Source organism: Protopterus annectens, chromosome 9.part0, assembly GCF_019279795.1.
Source record: "Protopterus annectens isolate FY-2018-M chromosome 9.part0, PAN1.0, whole genome shotgun sequence".
Classification (NCBI taxonomy): domain Eukaryota; kingdom Metazoa; phylum Chordata; order Ceratodontiformes; family Protopteridae; genus Protopterus; species Protopterus annectens.
The window spans coordinates 913,049,853-913,071,798 of record NC_056743.1 but is presented as its reverse complement, the minus strand read 5'-3'; the positions used below and the strand labels follow the sequence as shown (position 1 = coordinate 913,071,798).

The window sequence follows — 21,946 nt, the reverse complement described above, 5'->3', positions numbered from 1 at the left end:
TAGACATGGAGCCATAACTGGGGTGGAGCAAATGGAGAGGCTGTACCACCTGCAAATTATCAGGGGGGGGGGGCAGTCAACAAGAGCTGATGGTGCAAGAATGCATTACTAGCATTTTTTTATGACAGCCATGAGCATATCACAGCTTTGATAAATTAATACGAATATCTTAAATGAATACCAATACTGTATTTGCAGTAATGGCTGAAGCACAGAAGAGCTTAGTATGTGAGATAAGTGTGTTGTAACTATATCAAACTGCATGTTACTGTTTTAAGTAGCAGCTTGCTACAGTTACATGAACTTTGAACTTTTTTTTTTCTTTCACTTAAACTTTTTTTTTTTGCTCCTTAACTTTTTGAAGGTGGTGCCAGATGAGCTAGTTACAGTTCTGGTTAGACGTCTTGGTGCTGATATGATGAACAGCCAAGTTATTAAATGGGCACACAACCTCAGTAGATGTTGTTGTGTCTTTCGGCTTTTTCCCGGTTAGGGGTCGCCACAGTGGAACTCTGGTCCGCTAATGATTGGCAGTTGATTTTTACATGCCGAGTTACCAGCCCTGACGCACAACCTTTAACGAAGGTACGCCCATTCACGCATGTCTCCATGCAGAAGACGCTCTAGCTGCGAATTGAACTGGACAGCGTCTTACTGTGAGGCGACAATGCTACTGCAGCACCACGGGTACACAACCTTAGTAGATCTTGGTCAAATTTAAAACAGTGGAAGATTATTTTATTAGTAGTAGAAAAGCTGTTATTTTTGTTTTCCTTCAACAGAGAGGAGACCAGTAATGAATTATTGTCTAACAATATGCTGCTTGAAATCATTTGTGCCATCAAAACATTTATTACATACTACAGTTGCACACCCGGAAAGATATTTTCTGGAACCATATGGTGTGCCCAATGTTAATTTCCTTTTTGGCATTACTCTAGAACTCTTGATTAGGTCAATAAAAACAGTATCTCCTTGTGACAGAGAGCATTCCTGAACTAGTTAGGGTATAGTTTGTAGGCTTGGAATCATACACTTACTAGACTTAGGTTACCAGGTGCAGCATAACTGTCTCAAAACTATGGAATAACCTCCCACCTTCAATCAGAACAATTAGTAATCCTGCTTTCTTTAAGAAAACCCTCAGACTACATACCTCTTCTCTCTGGCTTTGTACCTGCACCTTAACAGCACCTCCAAAAAAATCTGACTTCCTCCACTATAATCTTACTTTATTCCATCTGAACAGTTACATAATTTTTCCATTCTCTCTTTCCATATTTAACACCATGTGCTCTCACTGTGACTGCTAAATTCCAACTACTTGGACTACAGATCTCCAATATTTATTATCCTTAATCTGATACTCTACACTACTAATAACATTACATAATATAGATATGTAATATAAATATAAACAATCTGTACTGCTATGCTCATACTATGGATGTAAATAATCTGCACTGCTGTGCACTATTTTCCATGCACTGCAACTGTATATAAACTCTGTTTGTTTGTTTGTGTCTTTTGGCTTTTTCCCGGTTAGGGGTCGCCACAGCGGAACTCCGGTCCGCTAATGATTGGCAGTTGATTTTTACGGGTTCAGGCGCCTAGGCAGCGAGCCATTTCCCTGTGGTACATTTGACTGGGGACACATGGCTGAAGTGGCATTCAGCTGCAGAGAAATATGACTGTTTGCAAATTCCCTGTGGGCAAAGACAAGCCCACACTGCCATGCTCACAGCTTTAATAACCAAGGGGATGGGGACAAAAGAAGTAATGAGTGTTGTGCTCAGTGTACAGTACATACTTGTATAACTACAACATGAAGAAGTGTGCTACAGCATGGAGGAAATCCTGCAAGCTACTGTAGTCACATCTATGCCCCAGTTTATGTTTTAGGTAATGTTCCCTAGACATTGTGAAGGGGGTAGTGGTCCACACACTCTAACTATAAAGACACTGCCCATTGTGCACTGCATTTTTACTGCTACTGACATGCCCTCTGGCCAGCCTGCTGCTGATGCCTGCCATATTGCCTGCTGTCTCATGGCCCCTTGGGGGCCATGGACATGTTTTCCCCCTGTGCGTTTGGCTATTAAAACTGTGGGCATGGCAGTGTATGTTTCTCTTTGCCCACAGGGAATTTGCAAACAGCCATATTTCTTTGCAGCTAAATGTCACTTCAGCCATGTGTCCCCAGTCAAATGTATCACAGGGAAATATCTCGCTGCCTAGGTGCCTGAACCCGATTTTTACGTACTGGCTTGCCAGGCCTGATGCACAACCTTCAACGAAGGTACACCCATTCACGCATGTCTCCATGCAGAAGACGCTCTAGCTGAGAATTGAACCGGACAGCGTCTTACTGTGAGGCGACAACGCTACCGCAGCACCACCACCGCGGGTCTATAAACTCTGTATTGTATGTGATATTATCCTGTATGTATTTAATGTATGTGGAGCTTTTCTCCCTGGGCCTCCACTGAAAATGGGCTCATCTAGGGCCAGTGGACTTTCCCGGTAAACAAATGCAATAAATAATAAATAAATAAGTAAAATAGTTAAAGCTTCACGCTGATATATCTGTATTGTTTTTCCTCACACCTCCCCAAAGCAAAAACACTTAACAGGATTAACAGTCAAATCTGGCATTTCTTTAGAAATAATTCCTCCTTTAAAGAAAGAGATGCTGCTTGCTATTGCTGCCTATCGGACAAATGCAGACATAACCAAGTATTTGCTACTGCCTATAGTTACAGACATGGGAGAAGCTCCCTGTCTGTATCTGTTTCATCTGTTGCCAGTATGGGGTCAGGAGAAAATGAACCAGTACCAAGCAATGATTATGCTGCTATTAATCTTAATTTTCAGCAACATAGGCGAGCAGCAAAAGAAAGAATATTAGCAATTCCATTTTGTCCTGGCTTGCAGCACTGACCCACCAACTATTTACTAAACTACAGCGTAAGGTCCCTGTGATACCTATTCTGCAGGGGCACAAAACACTTTACAAAATCTGGCTCTGCATTGATCTCCTTTTAACTGTAATGAGATCCAGAAATTATTCTCTCATAGCTGTAAAATTTAGCCAATTAAAAAGGGAAAACTTAGCTAAATAAAGAGGTGAAATCAGAGCTATTTGCAAACACTTAGGAGCAGAATAGATGCTCTTTTAAGGGCTGAAATCAGAGCATTGCACCAAATGTGGCGTGCTGATAGGTATGGTGAACATACTTTCTCAGAATTATATAGTGTTCAAGTAGAAACCATGAAAAATCAAAGCCAGCATTGTCCGCTGCCTGCTAGCTGTACAAAATTCACTTCTGTTTTATTAGTCTGATACCACCGTAATTACCCTATGATTTCTTTAAATGAATTGGCTTTCAGTCGTCAAAGTGAATAATCTCCAGCTCATCTGTACTTACTTTCATCACATGCATTATGCGGCCAGCATTCTCTTCAGTTTCTAGCCTGACTCTTACGTAGCTGTGTATAATATATGAATACTGTTTAAAGGGGAACAGTGAAGAAATAACAGCTCACCAAATGGGAACTTATTTCTGTAAACACTACATAAGTTCAGTTTGTGCAGTCTGTGTTTTATTTTGAAAATAATTATAATTGCAGTAATGGTGGTTACTATGCACTATATTCTATGTGCAACCTCAATTTCTGCACTCATTCAAAATCAGAGTGAAAGTCAGAGAACAGCACCAGAGCTCAGTATGACAAATTACAGTAATCACTTTATTGTACTCACTGTATCATTTTATAATAAAAATCATTTGCAGTATTTCCAGAAGAAAATGATAAACCAAGTGTCCAAGATATTGGCTGGGGAGTCTGTAATTCAGTTTAATTTATTTTTATTGAAGATATGTTACACATCTAGATGAAAAAAAATCCCCAGCTTAATTAAAACTTCCATGTACCACTTTGACTGCTCACCCAACAAAATTCTTGAATACCATTTAGATTTTTTTTTTGGTAATAACCCAGTAAATTGCATGTTTGAGGACTGTCTGTAAATTATATAAGCATGTCATGCCCACCTAACAGCCTGTGCCCACACAGCTGTCACTCTTCAAGATGTTCCTCATTAACACTCTACATAAATTGCGTTTAAGAAAATGAGATGTACTGGCCCAGACTCTGGAGGAGCCAGTGATGACAGTGAGGTCTGAGTGAGTGGTTGATACTATTTTATTCACTCTGGGGGGTAGACACACAGAAAAAAAAATCTTCCTGTCAGCAAATATACAAGTCTACTACACTTGCCTAATATTCTGTCTTGCTCAACAAAATGACTGGGACTACAGTACTAGTAGCCCATAGATGTTGGCCCTTCTGTGGGGACAAGTTAGATGGCCAGCTACAGAGGCAGAGAGGAACACAGGAGGGCAGAGGTGATAGTAGGTGCCATGTATCCTGAAAAATAAAATAAAATAGATGCATAATTGATGACAACTAAAGGGAGCTGTTATCACTTCATAAAACTGCTGTGCATCTCACTTTTGCCACTCCTTCATATTTGCTGTATTGTCATATCAAAAGGAAATGACAGTGCATTAAGAGAGCTCAAATTATAGGCAGACTTTCTGACCTACACAAATATCACCATCTCTAATGCACATCAGTGTGTATTGGCTTAAAAACACTGATCTCCCACTTTGATGCAGTACCAGCATTGATGGTAGAACAGAATATAAACACAGAAGGCAATTTGGCTCCGGAAAGCACATCATTATACTGCTCTCAAACATAACCCTTAGGCTGGGGTTCAGTACCCCTCATCCTTCATAACCTGACATCCTATGTATATGGCTTGACTGTGGAGAAGGACACCGATCCCAGTCTGATATCTAAGAAGGCTTTTTTCCATGTCCAAATCTTCTTATACCAGTTCTATAAAAGTTCCAATAAGGCTCATAATAGATCCTCACTTTATTAATATTGTAGTCTGGAGATACTAGAAATTGGGTTCCTTGTGTGCACACTAAATTCCTTATTGGTAACTAATGGGAACGAGAAATGTGTACAAGACCTAAACATATACATCAGACAGAATTGCGTAGAAATATGTTTATTTGCCAAGTGCTCCCTGGGGAATCTGCTCATTTCTGGGTGAGTGACAGTTTAGATGTTTATATATGATGAATTCCTGGTTCAACAGCAGCCATTGCTGAACAAATTAAAATATTCAAAATGTCAGATGTAAGGAAAGAAAAAGATTTAACCTAAAATGAGATGACAGCCTAGGTGAGTACCTCCTGTTAATTATAATTTCAGTTATTTGAAACTGCACATTTTTGCCATCTGATACAGAAAGTAACTATAAGAGCGATGGCTTAGGTATGTGCATATTGCTTGTAAAAAATGTCTATACCCATTATTTTGTCCACTGTCTTTTAGAAGTTGTGATGTCACAGACTGCGGTGACATTACATTTTGAAAGCTCAGAAACATTTTATGGCCAGGGAAACTGTAATGTTATAAATGGGATTAGAATGTCATTAACATATGACTGTACTTACAAAGTAGATTAAAATACATAAGCATGATGCCAAAGGCAGACACATGCACTAAGTGCTGACAATAACTGGAGTGAAAGAAAATCTAGATATCAGTGATCTTCCTGCTATATTCAAGTATGAATAGTAAGGGATTTTGCAACAATCTAAATAAAGACACTGTGGAAACTGTATGTGAAATAGATCCAACATTAGCTTTTAACAAATACCAGTGTGACATCAGGGATTGTTTACACAGACAACACATAAAACATCAACAATTAAACCACCCCCTCCCCCGTTTAATAAAATCATGAAATATTACCTCACGTTTTGCCTTTTTGGCCTGCGGACCAGTAATATCATCAGGATTTAGTCTATAAAAATAAAAATAAATTGGTCAGTGACATGCATGCACTGCATGATTTTGTCTCCTCACCACTAAAACAAAAAACAATATTCCGTTTTCTTTCTATTGTAGTAGTTACTATGTATGTAGTCCAGGAGACCATTGAGGAGTCTAGTCCAGTGTTACAAATTGCTGCAAAGGACTTTCTAGTTAAATAACTTGCTTAGAGTCATCCAGTACTTGAATGGAGTTTGAGAAAATCAAATACCAGACTACATGAAGCAGATCATAACAACTCAGTCTTAATCCAGTGTGCTAACTGCTGGACTATCCTTCAACCTCCCCTGCTGACCCACACCCTAACACTATGCCAGTCTTTGGGGCAGCGCTGACCACAGATGGATTTAATCATATATAGGAATTTGCAGCCTGTAAATGACTTACCCACCTGTAACAGACATGAAATTTAAATTGTGGACATGTATATCTCTGTATGTCTGTATACTTAAGTGCCCTTGCTAATCCAGATAACATGCTACTTAAGGGACATCCCTGTCTTTGTCTTACTCTTCTCTGATTTTTTTTTAATTCCAAGCCAACCATTAACAAGGGGGCTGCTCTGGGAATTTGTATAACAGAACCATCTCACTGTACTGCTGACAGCTACTAACTAGCAGTGAAGTGGAATGTCAAGGAAACTTGCAGCCAACTCAATGGAGATCTCCCCTCTATTTCCCAGCTAATCAGTCTGTCCTTATACACAAAATCAACTTCCTAATCTCTGTAGTTTGGTTTGGTTTGGATTATGTCATGTTAAAACCCAGAAAAAGCACAATAGGTCATGTAGACATATAAATATATGCATAAAAATAGTGAGACACATATCTACTCTGCCACACAAATCTTTCTGTTCTCCCATTCTTGTATAATAATGTTAGACTAAGTAAATATTTATTGTTCTATTGTAATATGCAATGGATATCATCTGGCTTTCCAGAAGAGTAGGAATATATATATATATATATGTATATATATATATATATATATATATATGTGTGTGTGTGTGTGTGTGTATATGCATGCACATGCATGTCTGTATGTTTATGCATGCACATATGTGTGTTTGTGTGTTTGCATGTTTATGCCTGCGCATGCATGAGAGTGTGTGTGTGTCTGAGTGTATGTTCCTAGCCATCCATTTTAACAAGTAAGCCCTTATGGGGAGCACAACTGTTTACTGCATGCTTCTTTGTCAAGTCACAAAACATTGTTTCTTTTAAATCAATTTTGTGAGGTGTTGATGTCTTTGTATGTCAAATCTTACTTTATGCAGGTGTTCTGCTGTGTTGTGACTTGAGTTTATCCAACTAAAAGAAGTGGGAAGAGGTTGAGTTTCTTTTCTTGAAGACTGTTCCTTTTTTTACAACTTTGTGCAACCTCAGTTGTAGAATATATACAGAATGGAGGTGCTGTACAGAGCCTTCCTGTTGAGTGGTACACCCCACACAGTTTTATACTAATTTTTACAATGATGCATTAACTTTATGATTTTGTTAAGTTTAGGTGTTATAGTTGTGAGGTTTTTGTCATGACTAAGGGAGGTGTTATGTTTCATGGTAAATTCATCTGTATGGGCAGAAGTGTACTACTAACCTTTGTATTTTCATTCCTTATGCACTTGCTTTGATGTGCTGCGGTGGTGGTGCTGCGGTAGCATTGTCGCCTCACAGTAAGACGTTGTCCTGTTCGATTCTCAGCTAAAGCGTCTTCTGTGGGGAGACATGCGTGAATGGGCGTACCTTCGTTGAAGGTTGTACGTTAGGGCTGGCAACTCAGTACGTAAAAATTTACTGCCAATCATTAGCGGACCGGAGTTCCGCTGTGGCGACCCCTAACAGGGAAAAGTCGAAAGATGCAATGTGCACTTGCTTTGATATCTGATGAAGCTGTATCAGCTGTTACACAACACTTTGGACTATCTAGCTCTCACAGGTTTGCTATTTGCTAGTAGTACTTCATTCTTAAATATGACTTGGATTAATACCGTCAGTGTGATATTTGTCTTAGCATCCGTGCCAAAATGTGAATGTTTCTTTGAATACAAATTTTTACACTAAGTCTTGGTCTACTTCTATGTGCATGTGCAAGAATGCTAAGGGAAGGGTAGTATGTGAGCTTCTGACTGATGCACAACAGTGCAAACAAAATCACACAGTCATTTACAAAAGCTGTGTTCTAGTATGCTGTGCTATGCATACTTATGCAAGGCGTTTTTTCATACTATGTTCAAATACTTTTTTCATGAACAGTAATTTATTATTTTAATATTTAAGTAAACTTTCTGCTTTTTTTGTCTTCTTTGACAAGTGTAATGGAATAGGGTTTTTTTTCATCTGTTTTTTCCTTTTTCTTTTTCATTTGTAAGAGTCTTTATTTTTTTTTTCTTAAAGCTAGATATCTTTATACATGAAGCACATTGGAGGAGTTATAGCCCTTCTGTATTTCCAACGGAAGGTGGGAGTTTAGAGCACCTTCCCCAGCCTGGTATTATACGGCTGTACATTAGTGTGGGTCTTGTCTTTCTTGCCTCATTTGCTGGATGTTACTACAGCAATAAAGAAAGCATCTAGGTCTGTAGGAGGGGAAAGTCATTTGCTATGCGTACGCACTCTTACACCCACATGATGACTTCACAGACTGTGAAGTCCCCTTTTCCTATACAAACCACATTCTTATTTGTTTCTGTTGTTCCATTATCCTGTCTGTGTAATAGCACACTGCATGTCAGACCATTGTTCTCATTTATTATGAAACAGAAACTAAAAATATTGCCCAAACTTTACATGATATATGATCTCATTCGCTGAGGAGATGAGCTCCTATGCAGCATGTATTACTAGCAAATTAATAATCTTACATTTCACCTGTTTCCCTTGCATGCCTTGCAGTCTGCCTGTTTTTATTGCAAATCTGCATAAGAAGTAATATAAAAACATGTAAAAATGTACCACACACAGGAGGTTAAGGCCATCAGTATAAATAAATAAATACATTAATTAAAATTTGAAAAAGGTGTGTGTGAGCCTGTGAAGTCGAAAAGCAGAGAGGCATGTGTGTGTGCATATGCATCTGATGTCACTGTATGAGATTTGTTTGCATGATTGATGCATGTCTATGTGAAAATCGGATTGACTGTGTGTATTTGCATGTGTGAGTATGAGAGTCATTTCAGAGTATGCTTGGATGTAGTTGAGAGTATTGATATTAAGAGAACTGTTTATGTGGGGAGGGTTGGGGCATACCCACACATCCAGCTTAACTTGCAGGCATTGAAAATAAGAGCAAAGACCATTGTCCAGATTTTTGGCAAGATGTTCCTACTTTTCATCTACTTGCAAGTGTGTGGATGTTGAGAGGACTGTCAAGGGGGGGGGGGGTCAGGGGAGGTTGTACTCATACCGCTCAGCCCCAAAAAATATTGGAAAAAAATGTAAGCACGTTATAACGACCATGTAAAATCTGTAGACTAATTAACTGTATTGCAGTATTTTTCAACACAATGTCCTTTATTTTTGCTGCATGAAAAGGGAAATGTAAGATGCATGCCCTGTTGTTGTTGCCAATAGCATGCTTTTTAAGCACCTTTATTAAATTATCACTTAAGACCTATGCAAACATGATTTATTTTCTTTTCTGTTAATGTATTTTAGCATTTTCCATTTAAATACAATATACATCATGCCTATTTTATTTGCTACTGTCATCAGTCCAATATTACAAAAAAATTTCTGAATCCCTGCCTCCCCTTAAACCTCACTTCCCCTCCTGAACATTATTGTGCATGTATTGTTACCACATTTTCCATTTACTTGTATGTAATTTGCTCTTTCCCTTTTCTAAAGATCCCTCTTCCAATTCTTTTATCTCTTTTATAATATTCAGTGCCTCAAATACAGTTGGTTTAGACTTGATTTCCATTTTCTAGCAACTGTTTTATGGCAGCCAACTGAGCTTAAGCCTTACTATGTCTAGGAAATTCAGATCCTGTATCCCAGCTTAAATGAATCATCTTCCTACTTACAGCCATTTGCTTACACAATATTCCTGACAGAGTACGCTATAGGGGGATTTTTAAAATCTGCTCATCTCATTACACTCCCATATATGTTCCCAGTTACCTTTTCTCTATCACACCTCCAATATCTGCTATCTACCTGAGGAAAAATTCTTTGCAGTCAGCTTGTTGCATAGAAATACCTCTACGGGCAATTCCAGTCATGCGTGTAGCCAGGCTTATACTCTCTGTACTAGAGTACATTTTTTCTTTCCATCACTCAGAAACAATGTAGTTTTTTCAAGCAATATTTTGTCTACAAGTGTCTAAAGTTATGTCCCTAATGAGAGGGGCGTAACTTGCTTGGAAAAGATTGCTAATCTAAAAACAGTATCTTTAGTAGTTTTGGAGGAACTGCTGAAAATTATATGTAGGTTTATTAACTGTGAGGGGGAAGCATTTTTGAAAGGTCCATTTTTTAAATGCCTTGGGGGCAGTGAAAAGAGCTTGAATACAAAATGAAATTGTCTGGCTACAGGCCTGCTTCCAATCAAAAATCCTAAACCTTCTGGACTTGGTTGCATACCTGGGAGCCATACATATGTCTTCCCATTGTTTTCTTGTAAATTGCTTTTCCAGTGTTTCTTCCCAATCTTTTCTAACTTCCTAATTGATTTCTTACAGCTATTATGCAGTATTTTATATGCCCTACTAATTATCCCTGTAACAGCTGTTTCTAATCTAGATTCAACTAAAAACTCTTATCAGAGCAGGTCTTTGACTTAAAATCCCCCTATCTCTTTCGCTTTGCCTGTATTCTGAGATCAGGCCCTGGTAGGGAAGGCATTCCTGTAGCCTGTACTCCAGATGTCTTCTTGGCCTCATCCCACTCTGCTACCTTTCCTGCTTGAGTTATTTGCTCCCACTGTCTTGGTTCCTTTGCCAGGTTTCTCTGGTAAATTCCAGCCTCCTCTTGCCTATTTTCTGTACCCCTACTTGCAGTCATCCCTATTGGCAAAATCTCCTTTCTCTATTCTAATATTGGCTTAGTTCTTGGAATACTTTATGCTATTTTATGAATATAATGTTGTCTTTCGGCTTTTCCCGGTTAGGGGTCACCACAGCGGAACTCCGGTCTGCTAATGATTGGCAGTAGATTTTCACAAAAGCCGAGGTGCCAGCTCGACGTTCAACCTTCAGTGAAGGTACGCCCATTTATGCATGTCTTTCGAACACCCACCCAACCGCGGGGAGGACATACAGGCTTCACAAAGAAGGCACTCCCCGCACTCCATATTGTGTGGTTATTCTCCTTAATGGTCTGCATCCAAAATTCCACTCTTTCTTAAACTTCCCCGTTGATTCATCATCATCTATTTTCACTTTGAAATATAACCTTCTGCTTCTGTTCTGTATATGAGCCTTTACTTTGTAGCTGCAAAATAACCTCAAATCGAGGTAAATGTAAACCACATTGTTCTGTTGGAAGGATCAACTTATCCCTCTTAACTGTTGCCCTCTTTCCCTCCCAGATAAATTTCTTCAGTTCTTTATTATCCACAACAACTACTCTGGTTGATAAAAGTATGCTTGACCCATATAGAGGACTAAAGGAACTAAAAACAGTTCCACTGCTTGTGTATGTCTTACTATCAATCTCTAAACATAAGTTTCTAGTTTTTCAGTTGTATTATTTTTGTTTAGTCTCTTCCCACATATCCTTAGCTGCCATAGTAGAAGCCTTTTAATCCATACTCCTAAATACTTCATCTTGTCCCCATAAATATGGATATTGCTAAACAAGTTTGTGTGTGGGTACATAATTTACAACTATAGCCTTTGTTTTTTTTTTCTTTAATTTTATATCCCAAAAAGACTTGAAATACTCTCAAAATGTTAACAACACTGAGATGTCCTTTTCTGGATTCATCTGGTACAAAATGTGTGCAAATAAGGCAACCTTTCTTGATTGCCATGCATGTTATATCCTTGTATTTGAGTCCCCCAATTTCTTTGCCAGTGGCTCTAAATGAAAGCAAATAAAGGGGAAAGGGGATACCCCCGCCTAGTTCCTCTGTTCAAACACAGCTTTATCTGAGAGGAACCCTCCCACTTTCTTGCCTCCGGTCCTCCATGTATTCTAATTAACCTTATTATTGTATCTGGGAATGCAAATGCTTCCAGTGCTCTACTCCTAAAATATCAGCTTACTCTGTCAGATGCTTTCTTTGCATCAAGACCCACCAACAACAGTGGTATTTTCTTGTATTCTGCTTCCCTTTGGCTCATCATTGTTCTGTTGATGATGTCAGATGTTTGCCTCCCCTCTACATAACCACATTATCCATATCTCTCTTTATTTTGGCAACACCTTTGCCATGCTTTGAGCTAGTATATACATAAACACTTTATAATTGTGGTTTAAAATTTAAATTGGTCTATATGAAGCTGGGTCTGAAGGGTCTTTGCCATCTTTAGGTAACACAGCCATCACAGCTTTCTTCCAAGATGTTTGTATTTCCCAACCTTTTAAAATACTGTTTCAATCAGGTCCTTGCGAATAGTATGTCGGTCATGTAGTGTTGGTTTTCTGTGTACTAGACAGTCTAAAAAAATCAACTGATGAAGGGATTGAGAGAATTGTCTGAAGGGGAATGTACCTCAGAATAATCAGGCCTCAAAACAGGAATGTTACTACGAAAACAGGGACAGGTTAGAGGTCTGAGCATACCTTTGAGCCAGCAGGCAATGAAAATTGGAACTGAAGGCCTGGAAAATCAGCATACACCTTCTTGAGGTAACATTGGGGGCAAGGACATTTGGAAAGTAGGTACAGCCATAGATATGGGTATTTAATAGTAATTTAATTGGTATTCAAGTCTTTTATATATTTTAATAAGTAAAAATAAAAAAACTTGTATACCACTTCTCATTAATACTACCATTAAGTACCCAGATTTGTAACTGAATGTCCATATTTTTCAGTTACCTTTGCCCCCAGTGTTTATATTTTGTATTATCTGGTTGATGGTTCAGACGGTGAAGGTTGGGATCTGTAGACCCTATGGTACAGGGTTTGATTCCCTCAACCCAACATTTGCAGTGAGAGAGATAACTGAGAAGAAGTTAGAGATGAGGAAAGAGTCCATCTGGGCATTCCTAGACTTGGAAAAAGCATATGACAATGTCCCAAGAAAACCTTTTTAAGCACAACCTGGATAACTGGATGGGGAACAGAGAATACACCCTTGGGATTCCACCTGTGTCCCTGCTGGACACTGGCACAGGGACTGACTTGTTGGAACATGGGCTAAATTCTTGGTTAGGCTTGTAAGGCCCTCAGGACCAATAGCCTAGTAATTTCCTATGATCCTATGATTCTATGAGTATTGTGGTGGTTCGAAGTTCCAGAAACAGTGGTAGAATTAGTGCAGGCTAAGCACAAGGACACAATGACTCAAGTAAGAAAATTGTTAGGTTTCACAGAGGGGTTCCCAGTAGGAGTGGGTGTGCACCAGTGCTGAGTTCTGAGCCCACTGCTGTTCATACTGGAGATGGACTACATTAGCAAACAGTTCAGAGGGGACAGATCAGCAAAGTTGCTGTATGCAGTCAATGTGGCATTACAGGCAGACTCTGAACAAGAACTTCAGTGAAGCGTAGAAGAATGGAATGCAAAACTGAAGGCACATGGGATGAAACTAAGTACAGATAAGACAGCGGTAATGGCAGCAAATTGGGGAAATCAGAAGAAACTAAGAATTGAGATAGAGGGGAAGATAGTGGAACAGGTTAATAGCTTCATGTATCTGGGAGGAGGGTTGAGGAGAAGGGAAGTCTGAATGAAGAGGTCAGAGCTACAATCAGAGGGTCTATATTACATGATTGAATGTTTAGTTAATCAAATAACTAAACGTCGATCACTAAACGTCGAAGACCCAAAACCGCGAATGGCAGTTTCCACTCAGGGAAACAATGCCGTTGCCCTACATAAAAAAAAAAAACACCCCCCTAACTAAATATACCAACTCCGAGATCGCTCCACATTGAAAACAGGGCAAAATCCATGTAACGGCCAAATGATTTGTTTCCCTGAGTGGAAACTGCCATTCATGGTTTTGGTTCTTCGATGTTTAGTTATTCGACTAACTAAATGTTCGATCACGTAATATAGACCTGAATCAGAGGGGCTCCAGGCAACTGGCATTTAGAGTGTCAGGTATAGTATATGATAGAAGAATGCCAAAGAAGGTGAAAAGTAACAAAAAAGTGGTGCAACCAGTATTACTGTAGGGTACAGAAACCTGGGAAGTAAAGGCAGAATAGAGGAGAAAGCTAGAGGTGATAGAAATGAAGTACCTGAGAAGGGTGACAGGATACACACTGTGTGACAGACAAAGAAGTGAGGACATAAAAGCAGAAGCCAAAGTAGTGCCAATTGCAGAAAAGATCAAAGAGAACAGATTATGGTGGTTTGGATATATGTGCAGAAAAGCAGAAGACAACGTGGTGAAGAAGATTTGGGTCAGACAGGAAGAAGGTAAGAGGAAAAGATGGCATCCAGCAAAAAGGTAGATGGATTGTGTAAGAGATCTGCGACAGTTAGGCATGAGTGTTGGAGAAAGCAAGAATGTGGCATTGAATCAAGAGAGATGGTGAAAGCACGACACACGAACTCCATGTAGAAAATGGGAAAAAGGGGGTTGATGATGATTCTTCATTTGCCTATTGTGTGATCTTGAGCAAATCAGACATTGCTCCTGGGTCACCCCTGAAAATGTAATGTGATCCCAGTGGGTTTATCTTGTTAGCAAACAGGAATTACTACTTTAATTATTATTACTATCCCTTGCACTGCATGACCAAGGCAAAGATAAACAATGACTGATCACTACTGACTGCCATCTCCCACAGCATAGTGTGTTTAAACTTTGTAAAAGTCAGTCAGTACAATTAAAAAATAAAATGAAATAAAAACCCTGGTTAGAAACTGCTTAATTATGATCAGTTTATGAAAATTAAAACATGTAAATTAAGTCTTGGTGCATGGGCATGACTGAAATTTAATGTGCCTTTGTTTTAATATGCTGCTTCAATTTATATGTCGGTATTTGCTGCCAGTTTTTTTTTTATTTTATTCATTTAGAGAGGCTCAGAAGAAGGTTTTTACCAAAAGCGCTTATCCACCCTAGAACTTTGTTTTATGCTACTTTTTATTGTTCAAATTAAAGAATTTGGTTTTTAACGTGATGTGTTCGTCTCACGACCGCCTTGGTTGTACGTCTCATCTTTGTTCCTGCAGCTCCTACTGGATTGGTGTTGAGTTCCCCCTTGGCTTCTTCTGCCTTTGAAGTGGTTGACAGACTTCCCTTCATTTCTTGTGAGCGGACTTCCCTTAGTTTCTCAGCTCAACTTCTCCCTCAATGAAAGGCTTTGGGTCATGATCCTGCACCTTCTATCCCATTGGGACAGCCAATTTCTCTGATCCTCAAGAAGATTCACATTCAGGATCCCCTTCTGAGTCCTCACTGGAGTATCCCACTCCAGATGTCCCTCGGAGCATGCAAGAGGAGGCATATTGACTTCCCCCTAGGAGTCACTCAGTGAAGACACAGATTTTGATGATGGGGTAGTGTCTCCCAGATCAGCACTTGAGAATGTTTCATTTGGAGATATCCTTGAACTCTTGAGACAGAAAGGCAGTTAGTCTTCCGAAGCCCCCTCTCAAGAAGAATCAGTGTTTCTCAAGGCCTTTGGTTGCAGCTCAGGTACTTCTTGGGTAGTCCTACCAGCTGATGAGATGTTGGAATTAATCTCTCAGTGGGCATGGAAAGAGCTGGATGTGGCAGAACCTATTTCTTATAAACCTAATAAGTTTATCCTTGCATCAAAGGATCACCAGCATTGGAGCAAGGGCCTGGGAGTGGACACCATGGTAGCCACCAAAAAGGAGTTATCCAAAGAATGCTTCATCTATCCATCCCTCTAATAGGCATTGGACAAGTATGGGAAGTGAGTTTATGGTTCATCAACCTTCGCTTTGAGGGTGTTGAATTATCTGGCACATATGAGTAGATTTCAGAGAGATTTGACTAAGCAGCTTTCCAAATCCCTCTTAGGGTCCATATCTGCAGAGGACAAGAAAACTGTGGGCTCACAGCTGTTCATCTTACAATCCCTATCAAATACCTCCATGCACCTGATGTCTAACATGACATATGGGTGTTTAGAGAGCCATAGGCAGAGGAATTAATGTAAGGAGACACACTTGGATGCACGTGAGTGACTTTGCAGAGCCCTTCAAGATGTCCTTTGTCCAGGCTCCTTTCAATGGCTCGATTATATTTAAACCGAAAGTCAAGGGTTCTCTAGAATTGAGCAAGATGGAAAAACACTTTCTGCTGTAGGGATACAGTTCTCTACTCCCTTGAGGTCCTTCTGCAAAAAAACAGAAGGAAAAAAGGAGCTGTGGTTCCAGAAGTCCCGAGGGTTTTCCCTGGACACAGCTGGAGATAAACTAATGACGGATGTCATCTGCAATGGAGAGGAGGCCTGCAAAACTAAGCTTCAGGGAGTCCTTTCTCTGAGAGGCCTTATCAGTACTCTTGAATGGTTGCCCAGTTGCCATGCTGTGGAGGCAGTCAGAGATGCTTGGCTCTGCATCCAGAGGCCTGGACATCCATCACCGAACATATCTGAATGCAGAGGATCTTAACCAGAGAGTCTTCCATTTCATTTTGTTACCTCCCTCCTTCAACAAAGAAATCCCCAAATGTGCCATCCTCTTAAAGGAAGGCAGCCACTGTAGAAATAAAAAAAAGCTGCTAGACAAATGAGTGATCCAGGAGGTCACACCAGACCAACACAGATCTGGAATTTATTTAAGGTTCTTTTTGGTGTTAAAGAAGAATGGGGACTGTGATGATGTGAGGTAGTGCCAGCTGTGCCAGGGGGGTTAGGGCAGTGCATGTGTAACATATGCCAGCATAGCCAGCTGGAGTTTTGTAAAGAATTATATGCCATGTGAATATCAAACTGATTTGTACAGATGGTTGTATTAAAAATTTATTTGTAAAGGTGCTTGTGTTAAAAATGTATCAACAGTGGGTCCTGATGGACAGAAAAGAAATATACATGCATATCAGACTGTATTCTTGTAACTAATGAAATGTGTACATTTTAACAGAGGATACTAGAAGGGAAAGGGTTAAGCTCAGCCCAGCCAACCTTAAAAGACTTAGCCTGAAATTAAATGACTTGGACTAGGCCATAAAGATTTTATCTCACATGTCTGAATATAGCCAGAGACCCAATGTCTGTAAAAGCCTGGGCTGGGATCCTGCACTATTGTCCTTAGTGGTGAACTAATTGCTACTCTGTGGTGCCAGAGAATGGCTTGTTAGTTTCTGCAGGAAGGGTGGAAGTGTTGGAATTGTTTTACAGTTTCCAGATGCTGTAATAAAGCTTAGCTAAAGTTTTATGTGTGCGTATTGTGACATATCAGTGCCAGATCCTGGCTCAGTTTCTAGTAAGAGGGTAGTGTGGGAAGAGAGTCAGATGACCAGATGTGATATAATTTTATAGCCAGTACTGAAATTGTATTTGAATACTAGAGAGAGAGATGAGATGTGCACTCTGTTTTTGGACCTGACAAGACACTCATCCACATTTATCTTGCCTTGCTTTAGTAAGTAACTAGGGAACAGTACTTCTTCAGTCAGTTAGGAAAATATAGTGAGATTAGCTAAATGTTGTTCTGTTCTGTATCTGCCTAAGTCTTTCCATCTGTGTTTGTTTTATATTTCCTGTGATTGAAACCCTGGTGTTCATTGTAAACAGATATTCAGTATTTTCATGCTTTTTATTATTATTATTATTATTATTATTATTAAATATATCTAAGCCTTTCATTGTGGCTGGTCTTTTAGAACATATTTAACCTTTGAGAGTATTGCATTTATTTACTGGCAGTGTGGCTCCACATTTCTGAAAGTCTTGCTGCTTGGTTAAACACTATCATTTGTATAAATATTAATTTTAATAAGTGTAACTGGGCCTTAGATTAGCTGGCTTTGGGTGTTCTGGTGGCAGCAGATCTACCTTATAGTCTGGGTGGGGTGGCAGAGTGGGTAAGCTGTTGCTACCTTTTCCAAGTGAGTGTATATGAAAATCAAATCTCAAAGAGAGTGTGTGTAAGAGAGCTACTTTGAACAGGGACATTGAGAGCACTGATTTCATAGAGTGGGTGGTGGAGGACTTGGCTTGTAAAACCTGGCTAATGACTCAGTACTGTAGTGGTCAGTGGGGAGTCTTATTTGGGACCTGGAGAGAAAGCCTAGCCTCAGGACTGGAATGTGCATTCCCTGTGTGCTCTTAAGGGGAATTGTACTTGGTGCAGAGAGCTGAATCTGAAAATACTGTGTGTATCTATTTTCCTCAGTGAATGTTTCACACTGCTGTCAGTGGTGAGGATTGAGCCTCCTTGATCACTGGCCCAGAGGAGGGGCATCACAGGGACCTCAGGCCAATTTTGGACCTCAGTTATCTCAATCAGTATGTCAAACACACAAAGTTATGGATGGTCACTGTACAGACACTCCTCCCCCTGTTGAATAATGACAATTGGATGTACTCAGTAGAGCTTCAGGATGCATACTACCACATTATGATGGACAGGCAGTCCAGAAGATTTTTCCTCTTCTGTCTGGGCGCCAATCAATTTCAGTTCAGAGCCCTATTCTTTGGCCACACCAGAGGCCTGAGGTATTCACTAAGTGTATGGTGGTGGTGGTCAGCTCACCTCAGAATGCAAGGGTTATAGGTGCTTCTGTATCTAGCTGACTAGGCTGTGGAAGAGTGTTTGTGCACTTCGTGAATGCTGATATAACTAAAATTATACATGTAAGAAGACTGTTTCTGCACTTCATGAATGTTGTTATAAGTTTACAGACAACATGACCAGGAACCAACACAAAGACCAAATTGAAGTAAAGCAGTCCAAGTGTACACAGCAGGTCCACACCAAAGTAAAAATAATCCTTTATTCACAAGTAGATTAAGCACTTTCGTCAGCTTATAGCTCAAGACCATCAGAATCTACTCAAACATACAATTTAGTGCATTTAAATAGTTACAAAACACACCACCTGATCAATTAATCAATTTACTTGTGAATAAATGATTATTTTTACTTTGGTGTGGACCTGCTGTGTACACTTGGACTGCTTTACTTCAGTCTGGTCTTTGTGCTGGTTCCTGGTCATGTTGTCTCTTTCCTCATCTGGTTCTAGTGGAAACAGTGGGCCTCCACCTCTAGCCCATTACAGATGGGCTTCTATGGAAGTGGGACTATTGACCCAACTTATTCAACAACTAACCCAGCAAGTGGGTCAGTTAAATTCCAAGATTTCCCAATTAGAGGGTCTGGTCAACTGTCCGGTCAACAGATCCAACAACTACAATTCTGGCACACCACCTGTTTTGCAGCGATTTTTCCAAGGACAAACTATTGAGGGGAATGGACAAGGTAATGCCTCTTCTTCCACTACGGATACATCTATTGTGAACTTATCTGAATGGTTAATGAATTTGCCTAAGTACAGTGTTCGCCATGAAGGTAATAACATTACCTTTGAACAAATGTTGCAATCATTTGAAACGAAGGCCATCTGTTATAGGAAGACCTTCATTGAAAATTAATATTTTAATGATTGTATTAAATTAAAAATAGTCCCGAAGGGGTTGAGATCCTGGAAATTCCCTAATGGTCTGGCCCAGGACTCCCCCATGTATAGTGAACTTCTTGGACTGTTCAACAAGCAAGGCTTTGAACTTATGGAAACAATGATCAGGCATAACACCTCGGACATGAAAGTCCTACTGAAAGACATTCTTGATCTGGAGAAACGGATTAAGAAGGATGTATTATTTTTACACTGTGGGGACAGATTTAACCAAATTTTCAAATGAGGTCAAAACACGAAAGAATAAGAAGATCAAAAGGGATAGGCTAGAATACAGCCGGGGGTGTGCCTACCCCATACCGGGGAGCGTCACTTGAGGGAGGGGTTTCAACAACAATGAACAAGGAGGTTTCATCGAAGATAACAATGGCGTGCATGATCAGGTCAACCAAGACATCCCTTTAGGTTAAGGCCCAGTGAGACACTCAGAGAGGATTCGCAATCGGAATGCGAACAAGAACGGGCAGAAACAGGAATGGAGGTGAATGGCCAACTACTACCCTCGAGGGTAGAGGCGAAAGAATCAAGAGAAGGGCCTTGTTTTCAGCTGACCCCAGATGATTTAGTGATGACCGATAACGGACCCATCACCATTCTGAATTAAAAAGGTGACTTTAAATTATACAACTATACAGATAAATCATTTGGGGTAGAACACTGTGATATGCTGAGCAAAGGACTGAACTTTGTACCTACTGTAAAAACAGGTTTAGAACATTTAATTGTTGACTTTAAATTGTTCTTGAGAAAACTAAATCTAGCTTTATTTTTTCATGACACAAATGGGGTGTATAATACACGTGAACTTGTCAGGAAAAGAACTTTTAATCCCCCCTTGCAGATACCCCTTGTCATTTTTGAAAACATTTGTGAGTTTGATTTCAGGAAAATGGTGGTTGCTTTTTCCACAGAAACTAATTTCAACTTGACAAAAAGTGAAAGGGGCTTACTTAAGGAACTCTTTTCAGATAGAAACATTAGAGTTATGAAGCCCGACAAGGGTGGGGGGACTGTAGTGATTAACAAAACTGACTATGTTAACCGTATGAGTGTGATGTTGTTAGAAGATACTATGTATGATGAAGCATCCATTAATTTAGTCAATTTATCATATGTTCAGATAGACTATTTGCTTAAAGATATGTTTGATCAAGGTGCAATTACTCCAGATGAATACAATTTTCTTAAATGTGAATATCCTGTTGTACCATCTATTCTTGGACATCCCAAGATCCACAAGGATATTGTGGATCCCCCACTAGGGCCGATAGTTAATCTAAAGCTAAGAGTCACCCCCTTGCTAGGTTTATTGACACAAAAATTAAAAAATGTTTGAGAATGCATTCAGAATTGCATAAGGATTCTTGGGATTTCCTAAGAAAGGTTGGAAAACTGACATATTTGGAAGACATTGTATTTATAACCATTGATGTGGTAAATCTTTTTAATGTCATCCCCTATGGCACTGGGATGTTATGATTTCATGATTATATTGTTGCTCCTGGGATGTTTTCAAACAATGATATTTATGTACTAACTATACTTATGGAAACTGTTTTGAATTGTAACTTTGTATACCTTCAAGGTCAGTATTACCAGCAGAAATGTGGGGTAGCAATGGAGGCCTCTTGTGCTCCCATGGAATGGAATGGGATCCGCAGTGGTGGTGCTGCAGTAGCGTTGTCGCCTCACAGTAAGATGCGGTCTGGTTCGATTCTCAGGTAGAGTGTCTTCTGCGTGGAGACATGCGTAAATGGGCGTCCCTTTGTTGAAGTTTGTGCGTCAGGGCTGGCAACTCGTCACGGAAAAATCAGCTGCCAATCATTAGCAGACCGGAGTTCCGCTGTGGTGACCCCTAACCGGGAAAAGCCGAAAGACACAACATTATGTTGGAATGGGAAAGGAGGTTTCTGAATGATTCAGGTTACAAGCAATATTGGAACATGTATTGTCGCTTTGTGGATGACATTTTTATTGCATGGGATGCACCTGTATATGAGACAAGTAACTTTACTGAGTATTGTAACCAAACAACATCTTTTTTCAAATTTACTTAAACCTAGCACTCAGACACTATTCACTATCTGGATGTTGAGTTGAAAAATGATTTTGTCAACAAAAGATACACAAGTAATATTTTCAGGAAACCAACTTACTCCAGTAGTTTGCTTCATTTCACCAGCTGCCACCCGTATCATCAAAAGAAAGGGTTGGTAAAAGGGCAGTTTGTTAGATTGGCACACATGGTTTCTGAGGATGACATTTTTCAACAAGAGGGTGAAATATT

General features: G+C 39.7%; 1 protein-coding gene across 2 annotated transcripts in view; it reads right to left on the bottom strand.

Annotated features, from left to right (window-relative positions):
• NAB2 (NGFI-A binding protein 2) overlaps positions 1–21,946 on the bottom strand; it is a 120,354-nt gene that overhangs the window by 38,870 nt on the left and 59,538 nt on the right. For both annotated transcript variants that reach the window (XM_044083656.1, XM_044083657.1), the window contains exon 4: positions 5,839–5,890. In XM_044083656.1, the coding sequence (XP_043939591.1) occupies positions 5,839–5,890 (52 nt within the window). The remainder of the gene's footprint in view (positions 1–5,838; positions 5,891–21,946) is intronic.